General features: G+C 38.4%; 1 protein-coding gene across 3 annotated transcripts in view; it reads left to right on the top strand.

Annotated features, from left to right (window-relative positions):
* Positions 1–14,830, top strand: part of RABGAP1 (RAB GTPase activating protein 1) — a 75,688-nt gene extending 60,858 nt beyond the window's left edge. For all 3 annotated transcript variants that reach the window (XM_042786437.1, XM_042786438.1, XM_032982207.2), the window contains 9 exons: positions 1,112–1,153; positions 1,492–1,620; positions 5,966–6,058; positions 7,041–7,151; positions 9,936–10,040; positions 10,554–10,637; positions 11,490–11,561; positions 12,120–12,317; positions 13,113–14,830. In XM_042786437.1, the coding sequence (XP_042642371.1) occupies positions 1,112–1,153; positions 1,492–1,620; positions 5,966–6,058; positions 7,041–7,151; positions 9,936–10,040; positions 10,554–10,637; positions 11,490–11,561; positions 12,120–12,317; positions 13,113–13,235 (957 nt within the window). In that variant the 3' untranslated portion in view covers positions 13,236–14,830. The remainder of the gene's footprint in view (positions 1–1,111; positions 1,154–1,491; positions 1,621–5,965; positions 6,059–7,040; positions 7,152–9,935; positions 10,041–10,553; positions 10,638–11,489; positions 11,562–12,119; positions 12,318–13,112) is intronic.
* The last annotated feature ends 420 nt before the right edge of the window (positions 14,831–15,250 follow it).

Below are 15,250 nucleotides of genomic sequence, written 5' to 3'. Positions count from 1 at the left end.
ACAGTGAGATTTTGTATGTACTCACGTGTAGAACAGTGTATTTGGTAGTATGCTGGTAAGTAGTGTAATTTGAGTAAGAGCTTATTAACATAAGTCAACGAATCACATTTTGTACTGAAGCATCCTTGAAATATTTAATGATTTGCCTTTTTTACTCGCTGGTTAACATTACGCATCCATTCCTCATTGGATCTGCAGTTGTTAGGGTGAAGTGGCAGTTTGTCTGCATTTCCTTTACTGAAGGGTGTCAGCATTCATAAATCTCCTGGTCAATGTTTTTGCCCTTTCTCTGTCTGCTGCTTGCTTTATCCATGTGCCAGTGTAATAGAAAGCAACAGATGGTATCAAGAAAATCAGTTCTATTTGTTTAGAAACACATTTTCAATTCATAAACAGTAGATGTGGTCATAATGAAGTTTTAAGTGGTTTTTTTAATCATTTTAAAGTAATAGTGAAAGAATAATTTAGGGGGAGAACAAAAGACAGAATCTTGAAATAAGATGAGCAATGTGTCTTGGTTATCAAAGGTACCTCTCAAGAAGGTGTATGCTACTACTGACTATAGGAACTGTTTGTATTTAATTGAACAATATAAATAAAACACTTTCAGTGAGTAGTGGCAAAACGGATGATGTGGGAGTCTGTCCTAAAGTGAGTCACTTCCTTTTGCATTACATGAATTATCCCAAATTTTTAATACCAGAACTTAATATATTGATATATATATTGCTGCATTTGAATCCAGTGTTTTCAGAAGTTATTACATGAAAATTAAATTATCTTGAGCTGACCAACTAGTCAATAAAAAATAGAGTACACAACAGTGCCTTCATCATTTCAGATTTTTAAACTACTAAGGAGATAGATAGTAAAGCCTGTGTTGAAATGTTGTTTTGCTATCTATAATGACTATCCAGTAAAGATACTTTACTAACTGTTTGCAAAGTCATTCTCTGGGCCTTTGATTTAATATAGCACCTGGTGACACCTGTATCCTGGTTCTCCTTTTTGCAGAAACTAGACAAGCAACAAAATCCACCCAATAAATTAATATCCAGGCTTGTAAATACTGAGAAATTAATTCATTTTGTCATTTTTTTTTTTCCTCCAGGGAATAAGTGTTATCTTTAACGTTGCACTGGGATTATTAAAAGTGAGTATACAATGTTACATTGGGGTTTATGCATCATCATGCACTATTTAAAAAATTAAGATGCCTGTTACTAAAATATTATGCTTTTTTTGAAAAGCTAGCAACTTTCTGTATTACATGTGCTGTATTCTGGCATGCTCTGTCCAGCACAGTGCTTTTGGGGGTGGGATGACAGGGGAACAGAAGGTTGCAAAAATAGAAACAAGCACTATTTGCAGAAGGTTAAAAAGTAGTTGTGTTCTTGGAGCTTTACAAAATTGTTGTTGCTTTATTGTCTTTGGAAGCTCAGTAATTGTACAAAATCTGCTATGCAGTTACTGGTTTTTCTTGCTCTCTAGACTACCAAGGATGATTTGTTACTGACTGATTTTGAAGGGGCTTTAAAATTCTTCCGTGTACAGCTGCCCAAGAGATATCGTTCAGAAGAAAATGCAAAAAAGCTGATGGAATTAGCATGTAATATGAAGGTAAAGATGTGGTTATATCATCTGCAAGCGTATCTTTAACGGGTAGTTTCTGACTCCATATGTAACTTCACAACTTGCTTGTCCAACTGCAGATACATTGCAGATGCTTTACAGTGAAACACAGTAAAGCTCCGAGATTCTCAGAGTGATATGGGCCCACCTGGAGAACTCAAAACCAGAGTGGCTTTCAGAAAGCAATATTCAATGCTACTAAAAATCAGACTACTTAAAAAAAAAAAAAAAAAAAAACAAAACAAAAAAAAACCAACCAAAAAAAAAATAAACCAACCAACAAAAAAACCCAAACAAACTTACATGACTAATGGCACAAATACAAAATAAATGCAGACATCTCTGCAGTTGTTTGATGAAATCTTTCTCTGGTAGTAGCTGCAATCAGGGTAGTGTCTTTCATCAAGAGATAGTGGGAAGGTTTAATTTAAAACAGAGTAAATAATGCAGAAACAGAATGTAATCTTTCAGGCAGAAAATGGCTATTTTTAATTGTGGGTGTATGTGATGTTTATATACTGCAATAGGGAGCTCATTAAAAATGCATTGATAGATTTACAGATCTTCTAGGGACATGAAGGAATAATGATTTGGCATTTAAAATTTCTTGCAAGTCAAGCTGGGGAAATGACCTTGAGGCTCGTGCATTCCCTATGTGATGTTTTTGATTCATCATTGTTTGATGGTAGGAGATGTGTGCCACTCTTAAAAAGTGTTTGAAGTTAATTTACCATTCAGGACTATTTCACTTGTAGTCTAGGTAGCTGACGATAACAGGTTAATCTGTTATGATTTTTGTAGTCTGAAGAGGGTCTGCTTTATATGAAATTAAACACAGTGCTGACTGAGTTGCCTAGAGCTGCCACGGTTAGCTGAAATTTTTTAATAATTCAGAAAAGCATTGTTTTTCATGAGCAGCCCATGTGGGAGGTTTACAGTATTGGCTTCCTTCTTGGCTTTTCATTTGGGGACTGGAAACAAATGCTCACACTCTGGTTGGAAGTAGAGCTCTGACGTACTGTACGGTGCTTGGTGTGCAGATGTTTCTGAACATGAATCTTTTGTAAGTACCTACTGCTTTCTGCGAGGGTGTTTTTAGGCTGCCAAACTAACCTAGACTGTCTTTTAATGCAGTTGTCACAGCTGTTTGACTTCAACAAATCATTGATTTAACTGTTCATACAGTCAATGTTTAGGAAATACTGATAATTAGACTTCTAATTTGTATAACAGAAACCACGTATCACAGTAAAATGTCATCTCTGGTCCTTAGGAGCTTTCTTTTGAACAGAACAGAAGAGTTCGGTGTGTGCTGTAGACTGGAGAGATGCTGCTCCATAAACGATTTAATCTCAGTAATTCCTGTTTTCTTAATAGAATTTATTCAGAGAGCTCTGGGAGCTCTGCTGTATGTTTGAACTACTGAAGTGGAGGGGTTTTTTGCTTGATTGTGGTTGTTTGTTTTTTTTATATTTTAATTGCCCACTAAGCACTATTACTTAAATATAGCTATATGAAATGAAAGTTCTAGCCTTTGACATTAAGACTTTAGTTATATATAGCAAATACTGCATTACCTCACAGCTGAAAGTCAATTGCTTTTTTTAATCAGTAAATGTTGTAACTAAAGCTTTATATGGGCACTTCAGAATAAGCCCTTAAAGTGAAATTTCCAAATAAAGTTATAGTTAGGAAGTTATTGATTCCACTTTATAGGTGTAATCATTGAGTTCTAAAATGGAACTTTGATAATTTATTTAGTGGGTTTTAAGCAAGCTGTAATTCTTTCTTTACAGTTTCATGCGGATTAATTTATAGTCAAATACACACTGATATGGTTCAAAGTATCCTTTTTCCTTAAAATTCACTTGGAGGAATTCTTTGTAGCATCAATGCATAAGTATAAAACTTGCCTAGTATGCTAACATTCAAGGCATCTGTACTCCTGGTGTCATACCAGTATCCGTAACAGTAGTCTACACAGAGTTCAAGCATCTCTTATATGAAACTATTATAGAAATTATGGAATAATCAAGAATAAAGTAAACTTATTTGAGCTCTCCAATCATTTAACATTACCCACAGATTAGACATTGCATGCGTGTCTGGTTAAGATCCTCTGTAATGAGTGTATTTGCCTTTCATGTTTCCAATTAACAATTTGTTCCTCTTCCGACTCTGCCAAAATTCCCTGCGTTCCCAGTGCTGTAGTTAAAGCAAATGGTCTTTGGTGGGCAGTACATGGCAAACTCCTCCACTGCTTCCTTGAGTGCTGGGTGTTTTCAGGGGGTTAAATGGGAGGTTATGGGGAAAGTACAGGCTGCTCTACTGGGCTCTGCACAGATGCTGAACACTCTTGTATCACATCCATGTGTATTGTCCCTGATGGGAATGCTGCACATAATTGCTTTCTTTGACCTAAAATACAAGTACTTTGCTGTCAGTAGAAATCTCCAGCTCTGTATCTGGAAGTGGTTTTGAGCAGAAAAGGGCCTGATGTCAAAATAAGTAATTTATAGGAAGGGAAAAGTAGCTTGGCTAAGGCATTGTGATTACAGCAGCATTCTGCTGGAAAGGAGGTCAGTAAATGATCAGCTTGAGACAACACTGGCTTCTTAAAGTCACTCTTCAACGCTGCTGTCAAATGTTAGCAGAGTTGCTGCTGCCTCCTGTGCCCCTGAAAAACTGTGGTGGGACTTCAGTGTTCATTTCTGCTTTCTATCACAATGCAAACCCAGAGGCCTTGCTGACTTCCCCAGGGTACAGTTCCCTCTAGGGCTCCAATGTCCAGAACCAGTGACGATAGCAGATCTTCTCCAGATCACCTCATTGGTATCTACAGGCAAAACTGGTTTAATGCACTTGGAAAAGTAGAAGATGCAAATACAGTGGTGTGCCTTCCCTTCCTCTCACGTGGCAGGGTGCCTCACGTTTCAAGATCTTACCTTTATATAACTTGAGATGTGGTGTATGAAACACGGTAATTTGGGCAGTTTTAAGCAGGGGCAGAGCAGTGAAATAATCATCTCGGGTTCCTGGCTTCATTGTCAGTAAAGGGTTAATACTTTGGGTGTTTGTCTGGAGTGCTTAGTAAGAATAACTTGGGCAGTTGTGATGTGGCTGGACTGACTCCAGGTGAATGGGCTGGCATCTCCAAAAACGTGTCAGCTGAAGTGCGGTGAAGTACGGTTTCTGTGTAGCTCTCACTAGAGGGAGCCTAGCTACCAGTTTTTACAGTTCATTTCCAGTAAGGTTGTTAGTGATAAAACCGAAGATAAGAGAAACTAAACATGTTTTCAGTTCTGTCTGTCACTTATGCTTGTAAAATTTGCTTAACGTGTTTCCCAGACAGGGCTTTTCTAAAGAGGAAAACATCGCCTTAGCTTTTTAATTTATTTGGTTTACTGAAATAATAATAAAGATTCAGCAGTAACTTTTGGTGCTAGAGATTGAATTTAGATGCATCCTGTCTTGCATGTGAAACGCTCACAGTGGTCTTGCCATGGTGTGTGTTGGTAACCCGTCACAGCACGTGGCACCAGAAAAGATGCTGGTCAGGATCTGTTACGGGTTCTCTTGAGTCCCTGTAGCACTTGAACACCGGGCACAAAGTATTGAATTCAACACCTCCCTTCTGACAGAAGGGGAAACCGGGACCCTGAGGGAGTCACTTGCCTGCTGTTGTGTGTCTCTCAGAGTTGAGGACAGGATTCCAGCCCTCCGAATCCCAGAGCAGCAGGGGACAGAGCGAACGTGCTTCTGGGTTGTTGCTGCTTGCCGAGGTGCCTCGGCAGCCCTGGGACTGGCCTGTTTTCTACTGAGCTTGAGTGACACTAGCAGAAATGTCAGCTGAGCCTGCACTTGCCCTTTCAGCATTTGCAGTCTCATGTAAAGTAAACCAAATACCTCTACGCGATGATAAATGTTACAGCTGAAAAGGCAGCTGAAGGAACCTCAGCATCATGCTAGCTCAAAACTTAAACACATCTTGTGGGTTTTGGGGCAATCTGTTATGCTAAGCCCTTGTAGAATTTGAAGCATCAGATAGCTGCATAGCACGAAGGAAAGCTTAGGTAGGATGCTCCTGTGGATGCCTTTCAAAAAATTTTTGTATGCTCCACAAAAGAATAAGAGGAAGGGATGCTTATGCCATTATACTGAGTGGAATAGAGTTTTTAACCATCTCTAAGGGTTTGATACTCAAAACTGAGTGAAGGTATTAGCTGTGTTTTGTAGAAGGCAGGAGTTGCCTAAAGCTTGTACCATAACCCTTTGTGAACTGTGTTCTTTTATTGATGTTCTGGGCAGGAACTAATGGGCTGCTTTAATTTAGATTAGCCAGAAGAAGCTGAAGAAATATGAAAAGGAGTATCATACCATGAGAGAGCAGCAAGCTCAGCAGGAGGATCCTATAGAACGGTTTGAGGTAATGCTTACCTACTCCAGTCTGATTTAACACACAGTGCCTGCAGGAAGTTCCTACTTTGACTCCTTTTTCTTTGAGCTGTTTTTGTTTTGTGACCAATTCGGATACAAGGGGGGAATTGGCAACATGAAGTCAATCTCTCTATATTGGCAGTGTTAATCAGGATGGGCTTGTTGTGAGTGCAGCTTCACGATGAAAAAAGGAAGATGATAATTGATCTTTGGGATTATACAAAATAATATACTAAAGCCCATTTCTAGAACTTGGGTAACATGCTGATGCACCACAAGCCATGAACAGAAAGAAAATGCCTAACTGATTATAACTCTGCCTTCCATTGATTATAATCCTGCCTTTATTCCTCTCCCTAATTTCAAAGATGTATATGACGGTAAGTATATAATTTTATAAAGACTTCATTTATCAAATAAATGTAATATAGGAATCAGTATGTAAAATTATGTATGTGTATATGTAACAATAACACACATACATAAATTCATATATTTTAAGCTGAGGAGTTTTATGTAAACTTTTTTTAACATTTGTCTGTGTGCTGGGAATTGTAACAGGAAGGAGAAAATAGAGTGTTTTTTCCAGGAGCCTCCTCTCTCACCTGTTTCCAGCATGCAAATTCTATTTTGAGCCAAGAAAATCAGTACTTGTAAGAACCTCCTGGCAAGGTATTGATGGTAGAATGATACCCCTACTATTGCAGTCTTCAAAAACATTTCTGTAGCTCAACAAGTAATAGCTGAGCAGAGTTATTTATATGTGGTTTCTTCTCAAGGCTAATATTGTGTTTATTTTATATTTACGATATGACTAGCTAGTTTATTCCTCATTGAATTTCATTCAGGTAGAGTTGTCTTTGCAGACTTAAGATACAAAGTAGGCATTTGTTCTTAGGCATAGTGAGCATTGTGTTTTATCGACAAAGACTTGGGAAGACCTTTTTCTTGATTTCTTTTGTTTCTCACAGCGTGAGAACCGGCGCCTACAAGAAGCAAACATGAGGCTTGAGCAAGAAAATGATGATCTTGCACATGAACTAGTGACCAGCAAGATTGCTCTGCGAAAAGATTTAGACAATGTAAGACATGTTTTTATGCTGTCTGGTGGAGACAAGGTACTAGGGCTAATTCCTCATTATTCCTCTTATGGGAAAGGAGATACAAAGAGTATTTTTTATCTGTGTGAAATAGGATTCTTTCCTCCATGTCCTTATTGCAGGCTGATGATGTATAGGCCTGTGTCAGAGATCCATGGGAAACAGGACCAGTGATTTGAAATAATAATTACTCTGAAAAGCATTCAGAGTGATTTGAGGGAGAGGTTCTGTACTTGGGTAGTTGCTGTCTTTTCTATGTATATTAAAAGAAAGTCTAGCAGGAGCTAAGTCAAGTCTTTGAATCGTCACAGAGATAATAACATGGATGATGTAGTCTGTTTTCTTTCAACTGGTATTTTTATGAATAAGATTTCACAGCAGACAGGCTTTTTGCAAAGTGCCTAATAAACTTGAAAGTCTGAGTCTGTCTGTCTCTCAGTGAAATCAGATTCTCAGGTACCTTAGGCAACCTCTGAAAATGTTATTGTGGTTTCCATTTGGCTTGTTGAAATCTGCCTGTGTGAACTCCTCATCCTGGGTTGTTTCCCATATCAGTAGAGCTCTCAGGAGGAAACTTCAGGTTTGCTTTGTGTTAAAGGATTTTTTAATTCGTTTTAAGCTTGCTGTCCTATTCCCTTCTTCACATACTCATGCTTGGGAGATTTTTATTAGGACATGCTTTCTGTTTTTTACAGGACATGCAGAAACACAAAGGTACTGGCGTTTGTAGTGCACGTGATAGGCTAGAACTCATTTAGTCTGTCTGCTTGGGGAGATGAGGGGAAGAGTTCAAGTGCTCACGTTTGCCATTCTTGTTCTATACCAAGATAAGTACATTTCTGAAATCTCAAAGGAAAATTGCTTTTGAAAATCATACAGTGCAGGAGTTGACAGGCTTTAAAACGTTTCAGCTTATCTGCTTCAGAGAATTTAAGGTTTCCCATGGCCTCCTGGAAACTTGCTGCTGGAAAACATATTCATAGTAAATGTTGATGCTAATGGGTGAATGTTGCTCTTAATGAGGTTTGGTTTATTACCTCTACTGCTCTTTAGTGTTAAAATGTGTGAATCATAGAAGTATGTTCTAGAAGCAGGGTTTCACCACGCACTGGTGTGTTTGCTTCCTGTTACCTGTGCTTTTTCACTTCATTAAAGAGAGCCCAGAAGGCTATGCAGCCTGCCCAGCATTTGCACTCAGGGGGTGGACTCTAGCAAAAAAATGTACTGAAGAAGCTTTTCGTATCAGCTGTTAACTGTTGTTTGTGGCTGCTTGAGCCTGTATCAGACACAGTTGTGCTTTTACATTGATTCATTTAAACGGAGAGCTGGGAGGGGAACAAAATTAAGCAAAATCTTTGAAATACCTCATCAGATGTATAATAGTCATGCCTTCAAAGATGGTAAATGCTGTTGGCAGCATTTGGGTTATCCCCCAGGAAGACATAGGTAGGTTTGATCGCACTTCAGGGCCCTGGTTATTTCTAATTGGATCCTGAAATGATAAGTTTCATTCTACTAGCCAGATGTTCTAAAAGAGAAGTACCAAAGGACATTGTTTAACACACCTTTTCTAATACCTTCATGGCATGTCTGAAATCATGCAACCTAAAAGATCAAAGCAAAGCATTTGGAACACAATAATTTCCTTAATATCCTTTGCACTAGACTGGAAAATAGGCTTCATTTTTCTACTGTTGTTGGACTCCCACATCCCAGTTTTCTTTAACTTTAAAACAGCTTAAAAACCATGTATAATGAAAAGATGTTCTCTTTGCCTTTGCCATCTGTTTTAAAGGATCAGCAGGACTTTAAGGGACTAAAATTCACTTTTTGAATTTCTTCCTTTGAAGGGAATTGGTACAGCTGCTTTCTGAAGATTTATATATCAGTTGAGTTATTGATCTATTTTTATGTAGAATTCATACACCTATTGGGAAGTACTGCATTGCTGTGTATAAGACAGGAAAAGGTGTCTTAACTTTGCAGAGAGAGTTTTTAGTGGTTTATAAAGAACCCGAGATTTTTCAACAATACAGCTTTATCCTTAAAAAACTGCAGTAAAGAAAGGTTTATATGGTTTCTGGTGGGACATCTCTTTTTTTTTTAAGGAGGAAAGGAGAGGGGTTGTCTGACTCTTATATTTGCTTTGGCAGCCAAGTTTTTTCATGCAGTATTTTCTGGGTGACATAATAAAGGTAGTATCACATCCACTGGTACTTGTCATAGGATTTCTGGTTTTCTTTTTAAATGTTCTAGAGGCATTTTTTATTAATTCTGTTTTCACTGCAAGGTTGAATGTTTGCAAATTGAGCTTAGGTCTAAGCTGGTTACAGTATTGATCTCTTGCACATTGTGAGCTGTTCTGTGCCCTTTGTTTTCTTCAAAATGTATTGGTCAACTTCCAGTCTGGATGAGAAAACAACTTTTCTCTGTTACTGGATTTCTTTGGAGCAATCCCTCCTCCAGTTTTGCTAAAACTGCTCACTGAATTCAAGCAGGAGTTTTGGAGTGATGGAGTATAGTGGTATACTTCATTAATTTTGATTTGTTGCTGCTTTGCCACTGCAGATGGTAATTTTTAGGAAGACAATTTTCAGAATAATGTTTTACTGTTATTAATAACAATGAAGAGACCCTTATTAATAAGGATGGAAAGACTGCAGTCTTGGCTGTGCCCTACTGGTGCCTGTGCCCGTGGCTGCCCAGCAGCATCTGCACAGCAAGAAAGTCGCTCTTCAGTGTGGTGCTTCGCTCTTTGTGTTTCAGGCAGAGGAAAAAGCAGATGCTCTGAATAAGGAACTGCTAATGACCAAACAGAAGCTGATTGATGCAGAAGAAGAAAAGAGGCGCCTGGAAGAAGAGTCAGCTCAGGTTAGGGGCGTTTCTGTCATTTTCACATTTCTGTGCAGCACAGAAATAAAAAAAAAAAAAAAAAAAAAAAAAAAGTGACAAGTGTGGGAAGGGCTTAATGTTCTAAGTCATGTTTGTCCCTATTCTATAGTGTAAAGGACGTCAGCAAAGCAGAATTCTTTGCTTTCCTGCCAGGTGCTTCATAGGCTAGTGAATTTTTAACTTGAAATCATGAAGGGACAGACTGTGCTAGAGATTGCTGCACAGAGAGGCAGTATAGGACTTCAGCTGTCAGCACTTTTTTTTAATACTTTCTTTTCTTAGCTAGTCAATTTTTCTAGCAATGATGGCCACCAAAGTCCAGCTTTTCCTTGTCTGTGTGGACCTGAACTAGACCACTGCTCCCTGGTGCAGAGTATAGCATTGAGGTTAGGGAGAGGGAGGAAATACCACCTGTTATTTTTCAGACAGTACAAATATATAAACCCTTTACTTATTTTTTTATTTTTTTATTTTTTTTACCCCCTCCTGCAGCTGAAGGAAATGTGTCGTAGGGAACTTGATAAAGCAGAGTCAGAGATCAAAAAGAACAGCTCTATTATTGGTGACTACAAACAGGTAAGTGTAACTTAGTGATGATGTGGTTTGCTGTCAAATAGCAAGACTTTCTCAGGTATTTTAGGAGATTTCTGGAAAAAAGTGTAATCTGTGCTATGCGTTGGAGGAGACATTTTAACTCTTTTAAATGGGAAGCTTGTGGTTGGTTTTGCGTTTTCTTTTGCTGAGATTGTGATGCTTGGTGGTCAGTCCTGTTTGCCCCTGATACAGGTAGTTGTAGGTCATCCATCACCACAGCCGTGGTTACAGCCTAACGTTCTTCAAGTGGGCTCTGGCATAGCAAAGGCTCGCCTCATTCCAAAACAACGTTCTCTCCCAGCTTCCCTTCTTCAGTCAAATGGTAACAGCTCTTAAGAAATAAAAAAGATGCCTTTTTTCTTTCAAAGATTCTGCTTTGGAATTCAAGTTCCTGATCATAAAGTATCGAGGGAGCCAAATCACATATTTTTTTAGTGGCCCGTAACCTTCAAGTCGTTCTGAGGTCTGCATCTCACAGGTCGAGAGGAATGAACTGGTTTTTTTACTACTCTGGATGTCTTGCCCGGTTCTTTTATCCCAAAGGCAACTAAAAGAGCTGTGCTATTCCTGACCTTTTCTGCCTCCTTTAGCAAGGCCAGACTGCTAATAACTTATATTGAAACTGTACCTTTTGCTGTGGGCATAGAAGAATATGTAGAGAACGAGAATATGTACAATGAGACAACTTAATGCAGCATCCCAGTTTTGCTGGCCTTCACAGTGCCCTCAAACTGTTAATGTTAATATTCCTGTAGCATTTATTTGTGCCTTAGCATTCATTTGGGAGGAAATTTCCATTTATAAATGGTCTGGTAACATAATTTTTCTTGTCAGATTTGTTCCCAGCTGAGTGAGCGACTGGAAAAGCAACAAACAGCAAATAAAGCTGAAATTGAGAAAATACGGGTAAGAGACCAGATAGATCCACAGTCTACAGTGTTTAAATCTCTTAGCAAAATCATAACAGAAAGCACACATTTATTTCATTATGAAAATGGTGCCTCAAAGAGAGTTCCTTAGTGGCTTACATTTTTGGAAAGAAGGTTGTAAGGGGGAGATCTTGGAGAAGAGGTTAATAACTGTCAGCTGTCTCCCATGCTGTATTGGCTACATACTAACGTTGATGCCGGGCAGTAACAGTTGTTAATTTTTTTTGAGGGGTCATCTTTTCTGAAGGAGATTTCTCTGACTGTATTTTACCATAAAGTAACATGTAGGCAGTACAGAGCCCATTCTTGTAGCAGTGCAGTTTTACCAAAAATACAGCAGTGTTTTTCAGAGCCCATAAATCTGGGGGTGGCTGGAGTTCCTGCTTGGCTGTGCTTCCCCAAAAGTTCCCGAGTTTGCAAGTCATTAGTGGTCCCTCTTGTGTTGTGCTGCTCTTCCAGAGCAGAGGCAGGAAAAGGCTTTGATCATATCACCAGCACTTCAATGCAAGCATTCACAATCAGGTATTTACTTTAGCAAAAAGTGGATGACTGTGAGCATTGCCGGGAGTTCTTCAATAAAGAAGGCCGTGTGAAGGTTGCTAGTTCTGCCAAGGACGGTTCAGATGAGGACACGGATGAGGAGAAGGAAACGCTGAAAAACCAGCTGAGGGAGATGGAGCTTGAGCTGGCCCAGACCAAGTTGCAGCTTGTGGAGGCGGAATGTAAAATACAGGTAATGCTTTGGAGGTTCATTTTGTAGTTTATATGGTATGCCTGCATTCCTAGAAAAATGTGCATGTTGTAGAGGGCTTGGAACAGATCCTGTTGGTTGAAACTGTAACCTGCTATTTCCTGCATGGGTTATTTAACCAGACATTGGGTCTGAAACTTAGTGTATGCAGACAAAATAATTGAAATTGCATAAACTGTATTTACCAGCTACTACAACTTCCAGACATCTGCCTGGCTGCAGTACAGTACTTACTGACTGATCTCCTGCAACTTCTTGGAAGAAATCCAAGCTCTGACAAGTACTGAATCATGCATTTCTTTTATCTCACAATCAATGTTAAATGAAGAAGTAACATGTGATAAATGTTAGACACGTTTCTTAAAACACGATTGGAAAGCACTCCAGGTATTTGAGGTATTTGTGTAAAATATGACAACATTGTTCCTTTAGCCTAAAACTGGTGTGTCACTGCTTCTTGTTCACAGAAAGGTAAAAATGCCCACTTCCTGTGGGAATAGCTCCTTCTCAGATGGGAAAGAATGAAAAGGTTTGGATGTACTGAAGAAAGCTGAATGTTTCACTAAGCGCAATGACATAAGTCTTGTTTTGCTTTTCAAAGCTTTTTTTTTTTTCCCTTCATCAGCTTGTTGTGCTACTTTTAATTTATGTAAGACTTGTTTAACTTCTGAAGTGGCCAAGAGATTGTAGATGTCCTAGAGCCTTCTCAGTTTTAACTCCTATAACCTTGTGCTGTAAATACATAACAAATTAATGAAATTCCTCTTCTGTTTGCAGGATTTGGAACACCACTTGGGTCTGGCATTGAATGAAGTACAAGCTGCAAAGAAAACATGGTTCAACAGAACAATAAGCTCTATAAAAACAGTGACTGGAGTCCAAGGAAAAGAGACTTGTTGAAAAGCAGTTCTGTCAAACACACCTTCTTAACACAACACCTTTTGTTGCCTTCCTTGGCCAGATGTTTAATTCTGTGACATGAGAGGACCAGAATGTAAATAAAATAGAAACACAGCATGTCAGGATTTCAATAGGTCAGTGATAAGGAGGATGGAAACACAAGAAAGATTTTATTGCTAGATGTGGGATCTTCATACTACTGATATTTAACAGGTGATGTAGCTAGATTGAAGCTCTTCAGAGAAACACTCCATTCTGCGGTCTGGCTGGAGGCTTTTCACAGACTAGGTACGAGAACTTACCAAACCCTAATTGTTAAGTTTACATATGATAGGTTTTTTTACAGTTATAACCTTTTTTAATATTTTATTTGAAAGGAAAAGTGTCACTAACAAAGGAAAAAAAAAAAAAAAAAAAAAAGAAAAAAGAAACAACAACAAAAAAAGGACAACTTTAGCAAGAACTACATCAGTGCCAGAAAGCAGTCCCCAGAGGTAGGATATGGAGAATAGGAGGTGACATGTTTTGTTTTATGAATGGGGATGATTTCAGCATTCCTGTCAAGCAACCCCATTTTGGTTTAGTAGATGCAGCATCCATCTCTCTGTGTTTGGCATTTCTTTCTGTTACTAATCAATTCTATGCAACTCTGGGCTTTTTTGGCATGGGCTGCCAAACAAATTCACAACCTGAGGCTGGAAGACTTGTCTAAGTGCTAGACAAGAATAATCAGAATTCTTGGCAAATTTCCGTTTCACTTGTGTCATATTGTTTGATCCACATATCAACAACGTTAAAATCCCCAACACCAGGACTGCTAATAAATACTAATTATGTGGATGGTCTGACATTTAATTGAGTCTTTTTGTTGTGTTTTGTCAGGTTTTTTGTTTCGTTTTTGTTTGTTTTTAACTGGCTGTAGCAGGCCTTCTGTGAAGCTCTGAGAAAGCTTCCAGGATTTAGTTTTGCACATAGGTATGAATGGGACAAAGAAACAATAAACTGAGATATATATGGGGCAAAAATCACTGCGTGAGTGTAGCTGCGAGCATCTATAGCTATCCAACTCGCTTCCCTGGTAACATGTTCCGAGGTTGTGTAGGTCATTTTCACGCTCGATGCAGTTGCACTAATAGGTGCTAAACGTGCTTGGATTTCTTATTCATTGGATTGTCTCGAGTTCTCACCAGAAAGCTGTAGAATGGAGTTTTGCACCTTGTAATTTTTTTTAATTTATAATGGTTTGTGTTATGCTGAAGTATCTATTGCATCAGTGGATAAATTTTGTGTGCAGTGTGAGTATAAGCTGGTAACAATAAGAGGCACTGGTTTGTATATAAAGATATTTGGTTTATTTTGTATTTCTACCTTTTTCTTGTTTACTGTACTAATGCTAGCTAATGTACTCTGTAACTACGGAATAGAACATGCTATGTCCAAGCTTTTTTCCTTAACTACATACATTATCTCTATTGTTTAATACCAAAAAAACCCCTGTAACTCCATCAATATTAGATGCGTGGACATTGTGGTAGCATAGTTGCAGTGTGTATACTTTATGAATTGAAATATAAACTAGTAAAATTGTATAACTATTTTGTTGTTTCATTTCATTTTAACAGGAAATTAATTAAATATTTTGCAATATAAAGCTAATTCTCTTCTTAAGGTAGAAGCAGTAGCATCTGCAAGCTTCTCTAAGACTGAAACTATAGTCATGCTGCAAAGGGCTTTGCTAAAAAAGACTGCATATTCTGAGTGTTGCCAACACTGCTTTATATAATAAAATCTAGGGTTTGCTCTGAAAAAAAGAAACTGCAAAAATGACCTTGTACAGATTGAGGCTTGTGACTCAGTATTTCTCAGACGTGTCCAATTTAGAACATTGTTTTTTCCATGGCCCTCCAAATTCTGCTTGGATCTGCAAAATAAATGTAGGCTAGCTCAGCTTATCATCATCAGTAACAAATTCTGTGGGGTCAAGTGTCGTTCACGTCATCTTCACTAGGATTTTC

This window comes from Tyto alba, unplaced genomic scaffold (assembly GCF_018691265.1).
Source record: "Tyto alba isolate M040663 unplaced genomic scaffold, T.alba_DEE_v4.0 Super-Scaffold_11, whole genome shotgun sequence".
Taxonomy (NCBI): domain Eukaryota; kingdom Metazoa; phylum Chordata; class Aves; order Strigiformes; family Tytonidae; genus Tyto; species Tyto alba.
Note: the sequence above shows the minus strand (reverse complement) of the source record. Positions and strands in the feature narration are given on the sequence as shown.